The sequence below is a fragment of the Polypterus senegalus genome, chromosome 13 (genome assembly GCF_016835505.1).
Source record: "Polypterus senegalus isolate Bchr_013 chromosome 13, ASM1683550v1, whole genome shotgun sequence".
NCBI classification, from domain to species: Eukaryota; Metazoa; Chordata; class Cladistia; order Polypteriformes; family Polypteridae; genus Polypterus; species Polypterus senegalus.
In genome coordinates, this window is record NC_053166.1 from 98453437 (window position 1) to 98468475 (window position 15039).

The following is a 15039-nucleotide window of genomic DNA, read 5'->3' on the forward strand; positions in this document are numbered from 1 at the left end:
TGGTATTTGGCTTTTATATATATAGATTTTTAAAAGTATGTTTACCTTTGTATCTACAAGGCTAGTGTGATATTATTTATGATTCTGTTTATGTTTTTAGTTTATCTTGTAAAAAGTTGTTAGACTCAATTGCCCCTCTCAAAATCAGGGTGCCAAAAGGGAAGACCAGCTCCTTGGTTAAATGACACCACACGTCAGCCACAGTGCGCCTGTAGGATTGCTGAATGAAGGTGGAAGAAAGACATGCTAACTATATCTGCGCAGATTTTTCGGATTTCTCTGTTTAACTTCCAGGAGGTAGTTAAGAAATGTAAACATGATTACTTCTTCAATTTGGTATCTTGTCATTCAAAGAAACCCAGGGAGTTATTTAAATTATTTAATATGGCTATTCACCCCTGTTCAGAGATGGGTTTAAATAAAATTTTTCATTCATGTGAGCAGTTTCTTTCATTTTGTCTGCCAAATCCATACTATCCATTCCAGCATTGGCTCTGTACTTCCTGCTGTCAATCGTAATATTGTTTTGGACTCCTTTAATGTTGTTTTACTTTAACAGCTGTAAAGTATTATTGGCAAACTTGGACCTATTTTTTGCCCAGTTGATGTTGTTCCACCACAACCTTTATTTGAGGCATTTGATGTCCTTGGCCCACTATTGTTGGCAATTAATAATGGTTCTATTAGCAATGGTGTTGTACCCTCACTTTTTAAGCATGCGGTGGTGCAAACTTGTCTTCAAAAAGGCTGAGTTACATCCTCGAGTGTTAGTCAATTTTTGCCCAATTTCTCAATTGCTATTTTTGGTAAAAATATTAAAAAGAATTATTTATGATCAGTTGGTTGATCATCTTAATTCTACTAAATTATATGAGACCTATCAATCTGGCTTTACACATTATTATGGGGATGACACTGCCCTCCTGAAACTATTTCATGACATTTCTGTTATTACTTACTCTCAGAATTCCTTGTCCTTCTAGATCTTTCAGCAGCTTTTGACACATAAGATCTTGGTGTTGCAGCCTAGGCATCTGGTGGGGCTTAAAGGGCCTGCTCTTGACTGGTTCAGGTCATATCTCAACTGGTAGACATTTTTTAGTGACTCTCAATTCCTCTTTTTCATCTGCTGCTCCTGTTAAATGAGGTTTTCTACTCAGGAATTCATTTTGAATCCTATTTTATTCTCTACATATCTTCATCCTATATGAGCTATTGTTAGGAAGTTTAGTGTTTCTTTTCATTATTATGCTGATGACACACATGCTTATATGCCTGTGTGCAACTTTGCAATGAATCGGTTGCACAATTGTCTTGAAGACCTGAGATCCTGGATGGCTGACAATTTTCTTGATCTCAGTCATAATAAAATGGAAGTGCTGATAGTTGGTCCTACCAAAGCTTAAATTGGTTTTGAACTTCTTGGGATTTCATGGACTTTTGTAAACCTCAAGTTCAGAATCTTGGGATTGATTTTTACAGTAATTTCTCTTTTGAGAAACTGATTAATTCTGTGGTCAAGTGTTACTTTTACCAGCTTTGCCTTTTAGCTAAGGCTAAGCCATTTTTATCTCCTAGGGACCTTTTCTCAGCAAGATTACTGCAACTTGTATTCTGGGATCAGCAAATCCCAGATAATCAGGTTGCATTTGGTTCAGAATGTTGCTTCTAGATTTTTGGTTGGGGACAGAAAGTATGCCTCTGTATCTCCAACTTTAGTCTCTTTACACTGGCTACCCATTAGTTTCAGATTTGATTTTAAAAATTTGCTGCTGGTTTTTAATATGCTCCCACCTATTTATCCAAATTGTATGTTTTACACCAGCCATACAAAGAGCTTAGGTCTACCAGTTAGCTGTCTCTTTTAGTCCCTTGTACTATGCGTAAAACTCACTTTTGCTGCCACTGCACCACACCTGTGGAATTCTCTGCCTTACTACATTGAGGATGCACTTTCAATTGATGTATTTACAACTAGACTGAAGAATCTTTTTTTTTCTTCAGCTTTCCGTGCTAGTGGTGATTCTTCCCCTTAAGTCAGTGGTTTGTTTCAATTTACTTCTGGCTGCATTATTGTTTTATTGTATTTTATTCTATTTTAGTTTTATGCTAATTGTATGTTCTTTGTAAAGCACTTTGGCTATAGCAATACAGATGTTGTTTTCAATGGGCTCTACATATAAAATGAACTTGACATTATATAGTATACAGTATAAGAGGTTAGCTGCAACACAGACTTGCAGGTGAGATACAGAAATTCTTTAAATTATACTTAAATATTATACAGCTCATTGTCATAGAATCAAAATAGAAAATAATGTTTCTTACTTGGGCAGATAAGTAAAGTATCACATATTTCAGTCTCAGTGTTGCTTCCAATACAGTGACCACCACAAAAAGGAGATGGATTTGTGCAGCTCCGCTCTCTTTTTCTCACTCCTGACTCGCATGTCACAGAGCAAGGTTGCCAGGGACCCCATGTCGCCCATCCTCCATTCCCTGTTAATATAAATAACACAATGGAAATAAAAGGTATAAAATAAGCAAATTTAGGAGGACATACCTAGAGTGAGAAATAATAGAACATTAGAACAATCTGAACAGGAACAGGCCATTTAGCCCCAAAAGGCTCACCAGTCATATCCACTTAGTTTTTCCAAAATACCAACTTCCAAAAAACAGTTATCTTCAGACCTGAGCTACACCTATGCCAATCACCAAAGCAGGTGCCCTCTCACTGTACTGCTTTCTATTAAAGATAGCTCTTCTCTGCTACTAAATTCTTATGTGCAATTGCATTCACCCATGCAATGTGATCTTAACAATGTAACTCAATCAAACAATATAAAATCAATATTACTATAAAGCAAGATTAACACAGTAAATATGACAGCAAAAGTAGGAAATTTATTTGAAGAGAGTCTGAAAAAGGTTAGGAAATGTGTTTGAAAAAAGTCTTATTAAAGTCTTATTAAAAACTAGCAAAATACCCGCACTTTGCACAGCGGCTAAGTACTGCCTTAAAATTTTTATTAAGAAGAAAATTAAACCTTTTTAAACTGAGGGAAAATATACCAATAATTATTTGTTAAGGATCTCTTTGTATACCACATTGTCAGTTCGTCCCTCCGGTTGTAATATGACCAAGCTGTGCACTGAGCTTACTCTTGAGCATGCAACGTACAGTTTCAAATCTCACAGCTTGGATTGCTGCTGTCATAATTGGTTTGAGTTTCATGGTTTGTTTCAATTATGACAGTATTTGCAGGACTTGTGTTGAAGTGACATTCGGCATCTTTCAAGCGTTGTAAGCATACAACCGGTTTAATCGATAACTTCACATCCAGCTTTTGAGAGTTTAAACATTCATAAACATCAAAGTGTTCACTACTGAAATCGTCACCTGTAAGTCTAAGATGTTAAAGAGGCACTGGCAGTTGTCGAAAGGTGTAAAATATTTGTCCATTTTGGTACACTTGAAAGCGACAACCGAACAATTCAGCGGCAGCCATCAACTCACATGCAGAACCATAGGTGAAGGGCTTAAGCATTTCACTCTTATAGTGCTCCTGTGTAGTATAATTATCTCCTGTATCATCATCAGTCCACACCTTGAACCTGCCCCAGTCATTCAATACATAAGACACAATGTTCCTCCGGATATCAAGAGTGAGCCTGATATGGCCGTGCAATATGTAACACAGAGAATGGAAAAGGTAGATGCCATCTCCGGGCATGAAAAGTGACGGTAAGTGACGGTATCATGAAAGTGATGGTAAGTGACAGTTCTTTGATCGATGGTGATCACCTCAATACACATGTTAATGGGGGTACGGTTGGAATGATAAAGGAAATGGGTACCTGAACAATGTAAAGTAAGTCTAAAATACCTAAACAATAACTATAATTGTAATAAACGAACAATAAAACAGCGGAGAAGCCGTGGATTAAATAAAAAGGCTGTAGTTATCAGCAGGGAGACGTGAATCCCGTGGCAAAGCAAGTAAGGGAATGTAGAACCCAGAGCGACGGACGGCCTTATATAGGCAGGCAGCCAACAATGTAAGAGGCGGAGGACCCAACGCTGCCTCACACGGTGACCGAGCTGCAGGCTATGGATATGTATGTAAGTAGGATTCAGTTAGCGTTGGAAACCCGCATACCAAATTTCTTGAAGATGGGCCCATAAGTAACAAAGACCGTGGAAAAGTTCAATATGGCGGCCGACAGTGGCATCATACCACTGAAATAAGTACGTACATTGGTTTCGGTTAGCGCAGGGAAGCCACCTACCAAATTTCGTGAAGATGGGGCCATAAATAAGAAAGTTCAACATGGCGGATGTTGTCGACCGTTTTGACCGTTACGCGTAGAATTTCGAAATAAAACCTGCTTAACTTTTGTAAGTAAGCTGTTAGGAATGAGCATGCCAAATTTCAGCCTTCTACCTACACGGGAAGTTGGAGAATTAGTGACATTGGAAAGTTCAATATGGCGGCCAACAGTGGCATCATACCACTGAAATAATACATATAATAATCCTACAATATAATCTATACTAATAAAAGGCAAAGCCCTCACTCACTCACTCACTGACTCACTCACTGACTCACTGACTCATCACTAATTCTCCAACTTCCCGTGTAGGTAGAAGGCTGAAATTTGGCAGGCTTATTCCTTACAGCTTACTTACAAAAGTTGGGCAGGTTTCATTTCGAAATTCTACGCATAAGGGTCATAACTGGAAGCTATTTTTCCCCATATAATGTAATGGAGTCTTGAATTGGAGATGGCCGTGGGGGGCGGAGTTTCGTGTGACATCATCACGCCTCCTACGTAAGTACGTAGAGAACAAGGAAGAACTCCAAACAGCGATGAGCACAAAACGCCATTTCACAATTGAGAAGGCAGAAAAACATTATGAAGCAAATGATGCATACAAGCATATTCATAAGTACAGCTACTGCGGAAACAAAGCACGGCGTGAACCGTAAGTTTATATTAAATTAAGTTCATAGACAGGCTGCCACTAGCGTTTGTAATTTAGTGCCTGCCCATATAAGGCCGTCCATCAGCGGCAATCCAATACAAACACTGCCGGTAAATATTCACGGGTGAAGGACTGTGCTTATGCAGAGGAAGATGAGATGGTCAGGGTGGTGTTTGGCACAAACTCATTGAAACTGCGAGAGAAACTTTTAAGTGCCGGGTCTTAGCTGACATTACACGAGATGGCACCAGTACAGCTGGGAACCTTCGATGCAAGAACACCAAGCTGCTCACGTGAACTGACGCAATGCGCAGACAAAAGCAACAGTTCCAAAGAGTGCTGAACAAAACCGAATTACACAATTGAGAAGGCAGCAAAAAATATGAAGCGCCTTATACATACAATCATATTCATAAGTGCAGCTACTGCGGAAACAAAGCACACGGTGGAAAAAGTGAATGTCCTGCTAAAGGAAGACAGTGTAAAAAAACCGTGCATGCAGTTTGTCACATCTCAGATAAAAGGAAGACGAGCTGTTTATTGATGCAGTAAGGAACTAATCGATGAATGAAACCTCTTATCTTTACAACGATTGACAAACACGGAATGTAACTTGAACACATCCTACAAATACGAGCCTGATTGAAAGAAATAATGATAATCAAATCCTTGATGACAGCAACATTCAATAACACTCACAAAACAATTACTGTATATTGACAATCATGTTACGCTATTTTTAAAATGTTCCCTTTTCTTTTCATAACTTCTACTTCTCCACTGTGTACACGGGTATATATATATAATATGTATATATATACCCGATCTACAATACATACTTTAGCATAGACAAGCCACGCTGTGGCTAATTGTAGAGTCTTCGCCTCTAACGCCGACATTGAGGTTCGATTCCCGAGAGGGGTGTACTGACTATGTACGCGCTACCGATTCATTTTACCTTCGATCTCCTTGGTTTGGGACGTATGAAAAATATTAGGTTAACGCAGAATCATGTTACGCTATTTTTAAAATTTTCCCTTTCTTAGCACAAGCACAGCTGAGAAGCTTCGATGCATGTACTCCATAACGCGTTAAAAAATAACGCATTTAATCACACTTTCAATTCCAAGCAAACGGAACTTTTGTCAATGCATGATTTCCTGGTACATCCATTACACTGATGCACACATCACAGCTACAAAAATGTTAGAGTCGGAATAAAGCGCGTTCCTACGACTGATCATTTCGACTACCCGAAGCCTTGATAAAAGCATGGTTTTGTGCACACTGAAAAGCAAGCAAAATTAGATGCATTACAGAAAGCGGACTTTGTGGCTCTTACTGGGGATCATTGGACTTCCGTGACCGTTAGTAATTCTAAATACATCTAATTACAAAATGTTCAATGATCACACTGTTTTAGCCTAATGTACAAAATAATTTTGGCTAATGTTACTCAGAGTTTAAAGAGTAAGCTGGTCAAATTACCTTTTATGTTTCTGACTTATTTTTTTAAGAAGAAAACTGCACTTTATGTTGAAATTTTGGTTATTATTATTTAAAGACAATACTATTCTGAAAATGTACTTAAAGTACTTAAACTACCACTTTATTTTTAAGTCTGCCCAATTTTAACCAGGGATGATATTTTTGTTTCTGTTTTGAATTCAAATGCAGTTTAAAAGCTTTTTTTCAGAAATTAAAACAGCTTCAGTTTACAATATTCATGTCCATGTCTATTATTTGATTCTGTCGCCCACTAAAACCGTTTTAAATTAAAAAAAAAACATTTGCGATTTGGGGCAAATTTACGTGTGCGATTACATACGATTAATCAAGATTAATTCTTACACAGCCTCTAATTAATTGGATTAATTTTTTTAATCGAGTCCCACCCCTAATATATATATGTAGATATATATATGTAGATTTGTATATATATGTGTATATACAGTATATATGTAGATATGTATATGTTGTATATACAGTATGTATATATGTGTGTGTGTATATATACAGTATGTGTATGTGTGTATATGTATATATATATAACTGTATATATGTATGTGTATAGATGTGTATATATATATATATATATATATATATATATATATATATATATATATATATATGCCAGCAACACTCATGACAAAACAATTACATTTGTCAATCATGTTACGTTATTATTAAAATGTTTCCTTTTCTTTTTACTTCTCCGCTGCCAATCGCAGGTATTTTGCTATATATATATTGTCACACACGTGTGAATAGGAGGACGTTGTGTGGACCAAGTAATAGTAATTCCACGCCAGGCCAGGGAGGCGGGTGCAATAAACCTTCTCTTGCTATCTCTGCAGACCAGCCGCAGGAAAGCCTATCTGAATCAGGAACATCACTTCCAGTTCCGCGCCAGAAGAACGCCACTTCCAGTTCCGGCGCCAGGAAAACGCCACTTCCAGTTCCGCCCAGAAGATTGTCACTTCCTGTCCCGATTCCCAGACTGATGTCAGAGAGACATCACTTCCGGTCAACCAACATCACTTCCTGTTTGATCATTTATAACCGCCATCTTTGCAACCCTTGAGCAGTTCTGTTTTGGACTCCGTACTGATTACATCAGTGCTGAAACTTAAAAGACTCCTTTGCAGCTAGGAATATTATATGGGTGGCTGCCCCAAACCTTTTATACGTGTGTCGAGTGGCTTCATTTTACAATATATATATATATATATATATATATAAATAGATAGATATGACAACAACACTCATATCAATGACAAAACAATTACATTAACAATCATCTTACGTTATTTTTAAAATGTTTGCTTTTCTTTTTCATAATTTCTTTAACACACTACTTCTCCGCTGCGAAGCGCGGGTATTCTGCTAGTATATATATATAATAATACATACAACAATACATCGGTTTTGGTTAGCACAGGGAAGCCACCTACCAAATTTCGTGAAGATGGGACCATAAATAAGAAAGTTCAACATGGCGAACTTTGTCAACCGTTATGACCGTTACGCATAGAATTTCGAAATGAAACCTGCTTAACTGTTGTAAGTAAGCTGTAAGGAATGAGCCTGCCAAATTTCAGCTTTCTACCTACACGGGAAGTTGGAGAATTAGTGACATTGGAAAGTTCAATATGGCAACATGGTGGATGTTGTTGACTGACAGTAGCGAAACCATACCACCTGCCAAATAAGTATGTACATTGGTTTATGGCGGCTTAGCGTATGGGTTTCGTTAAGCTGCCTACCACATTTCGTGAAGATGGGGCTGTAAATAAGAAAGTTCAACATGGTGGATGTTGTTGACCGTTATGACCATTACGCATAGAATTTCGAAATGAAACCTGCTTAACTGTTGTAAGTAAGCTGTAAGGAATGAGCCTGCCAAATTTCAGCCTTCTACCTACACGGGAAGTTGGAGAATTAGTGACATTGGAAAGTTCAATATGGCGGCTGACAGTGGCGTCATACCACCGATATAAGTATGTACATTGGTTTCGGTTAGCGCAGGGAAGCTGCCTACCACATTGCGTGAAGATGGGGCTGTAAATAAGAAAGTTCAACATGGTGGATGTTGTTGACTGTTATCCACCGTTACGTGTAGAATTTCAAAATGAAACCTGCTTAACTTATGTAAGCTGTAAGGAAAAAGCCTGCCAAATTTCAGCCTTCTATCTACACGGGAAGTTGGAGAATTAGTGATGAGTGAGTCAGTGAGTGAGTGAGTCAGTGAGGGCTTTGCCTTTTATTAGTACTATATAGATACTTATTTTCCATCATCTGTATTTTTACAAGTCTTTTTCAAGTGTGGGTGCAAAGCTACTTCAGATTATATTAAAGAACCTATTACAATAGACAATGCCTGTCTGTCTGTCAGTCCATCGGTCCACCCGTTCATCCATCCGTCTTTCTGCATTAAAAACGTCTGTCCCTAGAGGACCAAGTTTGCTGAAATGTGACACACTTATTCTGCAAGGAACTTTGTCAAGACAGTTCAATTTTTGTTGAAAAATCTTGAACAGCACACCCTGTGCAAAGTTTTGAAATTTCAAAATCACTCATTGAAAAGCACGGGCAAATCTGTCTTAAAACAGAGAAATATTCGGTGCAACGTAAATTAAAAATAAGATTGCTTTTTTAATTTTACCTTGACAGCAGTTATACCAACTTGTATATTTTGCATATTTTCCTTTTTTTCACAGCAAGCAGATCCCCAGTACAAGCTAATGAAACATTAGCAGACTGTGTGCATGAGTAGAAAGTTATCCACTGTCACTGGCTGCTTGAGCGCTTGGGCAATCCAGCATCTGCAAATCAAGCTGGGTACAAACACAAACTGTTCCATCAGCACATTGGTTCTGTTTTATGAATTCTTCCCACTTGCTTGACTGCAAATGAAAGAGAACCAGTGCATCAATATTTCATTCCTCTCAATGCTTTAAGCCAGTGTTTCCCATGGACTGGTACATTTTGTGCCAGTCCTCAAAAAGGCAGGTGTGGCAAGTATGTTAGCCTGTTATTGCCTATTGCCAGTCTGGAGAAAGCTGGCTATGAATTGTCACTGGTCTGCAGAGCCCCTCGGAGCTGCACAGGAAAAAAACACCTGTAAGGTTTTTAAGAATAATAACTCCAATGTGAATCGTAGGGTGTATGAGAGCATGAGGGCAACTATTAAGAAGGATATTAAGGAAGCTAAAAAGCAGTTACAGAGGAACATAGCAGATAAGGCAAAAGATGACCCAAAGAAATTCTTTCAGTATTTTTGTAGTAAAAGAACAGTCAAGGTGAAGTTCATCAGGAAAAAAAAGGGGAATTACAAAATACAGACAGTGAAATAGCATATGCTCTAAACTTACATGTTCCTAAGGTCTTTATATGTGAGGACGTAGATAATCTCCCAGCGGCAAATGGCACTACTGACAGATTCAGAAAATGTAGAGGATAAAAGTACTGCTTACATTAAATAGGCCGAAATCAAACAAATCACCAGGACCAGATAATATTTACCCTCAAGTTCCTAAGGAAGTCAGTGAGCACATATATAAACCCTTGATGTATATTTTTAGGAAGTCACTGCACACTGGGGAAATTCCGAAGGACTGGAAAATGGCAAAAATCATCCAGTTATATAAATAGGGTGACTGGGCAAATCCAAGCCATTATCGGCCAGTAAGCTTAATATGTATCACAGGAAAATTAATGGAAGGAACTATTAAGGATAACATTGAGCAACACATTGCAAGAACAGGAGTTTTATTGAAGAGTCAGCTTTAGGTTCACAAGACTGAAGTCATGTTTTACCAACATGCTGGAATTTTATGAGGAAGCAAAAAAAAAGGATATGATCACATTGGTGCATACAATATTTTTACCTTTACTTTCAGAAAGCATTTGATAAGTTGTCACATGAGAAGTTGGACATCAAACTAAAAAAGTGTGAGTTCAGGGTGTTGATTGTAGATGAGCACAAAATTGGCTTAGAAACTCGAAGCAGAGGAAAAGGCAAGAGGAAACTAGAATTTTGGCGACATTAAGAGTTGTGTTCCACAAAGGTCAGTACTAGGGTCACTGCTATTGTCCTTGCCCCACACACAGACAGACCTACTTTGACAGGCAGATAAACACCTTTCTTTATCCAAAACTCTGCAGAAGGTTGTTTTTTTTATCCACATGTTTATTGGAATTAAAAGAGTGAAACTAGAACAGAAAACGCTATTTGGCTTTATATTAACAACAAACATCTTTCAAATGTATATTACTGTGCCATTATATACATATTATTAATAAACTACTAAAGGACTTACTTCTATCTGCAAATAAATAAAAAAGGACAACGTTAAAATAAAATAATATATACGGACAATGCTATCACAAGCATGAAGTACAGATGACATCGGATCGTGACTGGTGCGCTTCCATGCACATGGCAGCAGCCTTCCTGATTCTACAAGTAATCTCCTGATTACCTCACATGACAGGAAGCAAGGGAAGGGAGGGAATATACCAGTTGTACCCACTAAATGGAGCTAAACTGTAAATCTTAATGAAATGAAAAGTTTTACCAAGTTGTAACAGAACAGCTATCTATACTAATAAAAGGCAAAGCCCTCACTGACTGACTGACTGACTTACTCACTCACTCACTCACTCACTCACTCACTCACTCACTCACTCACTCACTCATCCCTAATTCTCCAACTTCCCGTGTAGGTAGAAGGCTGAAATTTGGCAGGCTTATTCCTTACAGCTTACTTACAAAAGTTAAGCACGTTTTATTTCGAAATTCTACGCGTAATGGTCCTAACGGTCGATAACGGTCGACAACGTCTGCCATGTTGAACTTTCTTATTTATGGCCCCATCTTCACGAAATTTGGTAGGTGGCTTCCCTGTGCTAACCGAAACAGTGACAAAACAATTACATTGACAATCATGTTACGTTATTTTCAAAATGTTTCCTTTAATTTTTCATTACTTCTTTAACACACTAATTCTCCGCTGCGAAGTGCGGGTATTTTGCTAGTTTTTAATATACTGTAAATAAATGATTTGGATAATGATATAAGTAACAAGCTATTTACATTTGCCGATGATACCATGATAGGTGGATTGGCAGATAATCTGGAATCCATTAAATCATTACAGCAGGACTTGGACAGCATACAGGCTTGGGCAGATTTGTGGCAGATGGCATTTAATGTCAGTAAATGTAAAGTATTACATGTAGGTTTGAATACACAATGGGAGGAGTCATAGTGGATTCAACAGTATCCACTTATTCAACTTCCAGACAGTGTTCTGAAACCATTAAGAAAGCTAACAGAATGTTAGGTTAAATTGCACTATGTGTTGTATACAAGTTCAAGAAGGCTCAGGCTTTATAACACAGTAGTGAGACTTCATCCGGAGTACTACGTACAGTTTTGCTCTTCCAGCTTCACAAAATACACAGTAGTGCTAGTAAAGGCCAGAGAAAATCCTTTAGGCTCATTCCAGGGCTACAGGGATAAATTATGAGGAAAAATTAAAAGAACTAAGTCTTTTCACTTTAAGAAAAAGAAGATTAAGAGGAGAAATGACTGAAGTGTTTTAAAATTATGAAGGAAATTAGTACAGTGGATCAAGATTATTATTTTACAATGAGTTCATCAAGAACACAGGGACACAGTTGGAAACTTGTTAAGGGTAAAATTTTGCACAAACATTAGAAAGTTTTTGTTTACACAGGGAACCATAGACACATGGAATACATTACTAAGTAGTGTGGCAGACAGTAAGGATTTAGGGATTTTTAAAACTGATTGGCCTCATCCAGATTGTTCTAATGTATACATCCAAGCTTTACATAAAAGTTGCCAGACAGCCTGGGAATGTGTCACTGTTTTTTGTGGAGTAGAACCAAAGTCCTCAAAGGAAACTATTGCAGAGAATTTGCAATTTCAATACAGAAAACAAGCTAGTTGGAAAGCGAACCGGAGTTCAAGAGCTGTAATGCAGAAATATGTTGATATGTCTGCCAAGTAAATAGTAACAAATTACACTTGGCATGTAAGAAAACGATTCACTAGCAACAATGAAATGATGCTTCATGAGAAATGCACTTCATTTCTTAAAATTTATAAAGGTGTTTAAAGAGATCAACTTAATACTGGCTTAAGAACCTTGCAGGCTTAGGAGAAAGATTGCCCCTTCTGCTAGTTACCTACTGTCATAATTCACATTACTTTTTTGACAGTGGTTATGATTTCTTCATAATGTCTTCCATTTGATAAGTTTGTTGTCATACTCCTAGACAAAATAAATACAAGAATACTGACCTGGACAACATTCTTGATCCTTGCATGACATAGTCTGCAGAGTCTGTGAAGCATCTTTGCAGCGTCCTATGCCATAACATGCTCTCCATCTGATTTTTACACCTTCACGACAGGATACAGAACAGGCACTCCAAGGGGACCAGAGTCCCCACTGAGCCTTCCTATTAAAACATTAACAATGAAAAAATTACCTGTTACAAACATGTACAACAAAAGAGTTCATTAATGTATCAGCTGCTATATAGGCCTTGAATTCAGTACAGTTTGTTTGGTCTTGTATGGTAACTACAGTGCCTATAAAAAGCATTTACTCCTTTGGAAGTTTTCTCCTTTGAAGAGACCTGTTTTCACCTTGACATTAAAAAGACTTTATGTATTGATCAGTTTTCAAAAAGCCAAATTACATGCACTGTTATTCAATGTTGTGTAACAATGTTGTGTAAAAGCCAAATTAAATGCACTTTTATTCAATGTTGTATAAATGATTTGGATAATCATATACATAACAAGCTATTTAAGTTTACCAATGATACCAAGATACAGGCTTGGGCAGATTTGTGGCAGATGACATTTAATGTCAGTAAATGTAAATTATTACATGTAGAGAAACATTTTAGGTTACAATACACATTGGGTGGAGTCACACTGAATTCAACAATATCACCTTCCAGACAGTGTTCTGAAGCCATTAAGAAAGCTAAAGAATGTGAGGTTACATTTTCATTAAAATGTGAAAACTTTCAAGGGATGAATACTTTTTATAGGCACTGTAAATCAAAGGTATTGCAAGAATTTAAAGAAAAATATTGGCAAAAGCTGAACTTTCAAACTGTTTGTTGTCTCATATTTATTTTTTTTCAGAGGCTGAAGATTCCAAACTTCCAGACTTTTATATTTTATAGTTTATCGACATTCTGAATCCAAAAATTGTAGTTAAATAGGCAGGAAACCAGAACACAGTAAGGAAAATAAACACTGAAAAGATATCAATTTCATCATGCAAAAGGAACAATTAAAAATTTACTTTAAACTAGAGTACTAAACATTAAACCAGATTACATTTTACAAAGCCAATGAGTACAATGTTATAAGTCCAGAAAACAGGCTACATTCATCTTTTTCTTTCTTTAACCTTTTGCACCTCTCATTACAGAACTGCAGCATAACTAAGGTGGCCAAGCAACAGACTCAGACTGGCTGGGGCCAGAGAAAAAAAATAAAAGATGGGTAATGGATGAAGCCAAGGTCCTCATTCTGTCATGTTTCTTGAATTATTTACTTCCTAGGAGACTGAACTTGTGGAAAGTTTTCCAGTTAGTAAGAGAGTCACAGGAAGGACAAAACAGAACAATTCCGGCCTGGAGCAGAGAAGAAGAGAGGAAAATTCTCCAAAAAAATAGCATTTCTACATTTAAGTAATGCAAATCAGGTACCATCAGGGGGCAGGACTAAAGGTTGGGCAGGTACCCCCTATGCAACTTATTCAACAACACCAAACGTAATAATAATTACAAAGTGCTGACATATAGCACAATGTCATACTGGTTAGTGCCTCACAGCTCCAGGGTTCTGAGTTTGAATCTAGCTGCAGACACTGCAATTTCTTTCTACAAACATCACTACTTACAAAGACAGCAGCACCACATTTTCCACAATCAGTAGTCTGTACTCAGTGTTCCGTGTGGAAGCAAAATTAGATTTAGAAGTCACATAATCATTTAGGATAAAGTATTTTGGTATGTTTTCCATATTAAACTACAACATTCATCTTAAAGAAATAGCATAAAGGGTTATTAAATGTCAGAAACCTGTTCATGGATATCCGGAAACTAGATAGATGTCAAATGAACAACAGACAAACATGCTGTACACAAGATGATCTGAAAGATGACTAAGAGATGACTAACAAGTCAGCATGTGTCATGTGAGCAATCAGACTGGACAGTTGTTACATATACATACATTTCAAAGGTGGTGGCTCAACCAATAAATAAGTGGTGATAAATGGCGAGGGTTACGTCAGGAAGGGCATCTGGTGTAACATTTCGCCAGATCAACATGTGGACAACAAGACAGATTTCCATACTGGATCAGTCAAGCCCCGGGTTAATAACGATCATCACCAGTACTGTTAGCCAACAGGGTGCTGGTGGAAATTGGGCTACTGTTGACCAAAAGAAGGAGAAGAAGGGGGCATGTCTGGTGGAAAGAGGAG

General features: G+C 37.5%; 1 protein-coding gene across 2 annotated transcripts in view; it reads right to left on the bottom strand.

The window, feature by feature from the left end:
- The window catches only part of LOC120542134 (properdin-like), a 153645-nt gene that overhangs the window by 130104 nt on the left and 8502 nt on the right, over positions 1 to 15039 (bottom strand). For both annotated transcript variants that reach the window (XM_039774314.1, XM_039774313.1), the window contains exons 3-4: positions 12825 to 12985; positions 2329 to 2499 (exon numbers count right to left, since the gene is read on the bottom strand). In XM_039774314.1, coding sequence (XP_039630248.1) covers positions 2329 to 2499; positions 12825 to 12985 — 332 coding nt within the window. The remainder of the gene's footprint in view (positions 1 to 2328; positions 2500 to 12824; positions 12986 to 15039) is intronic.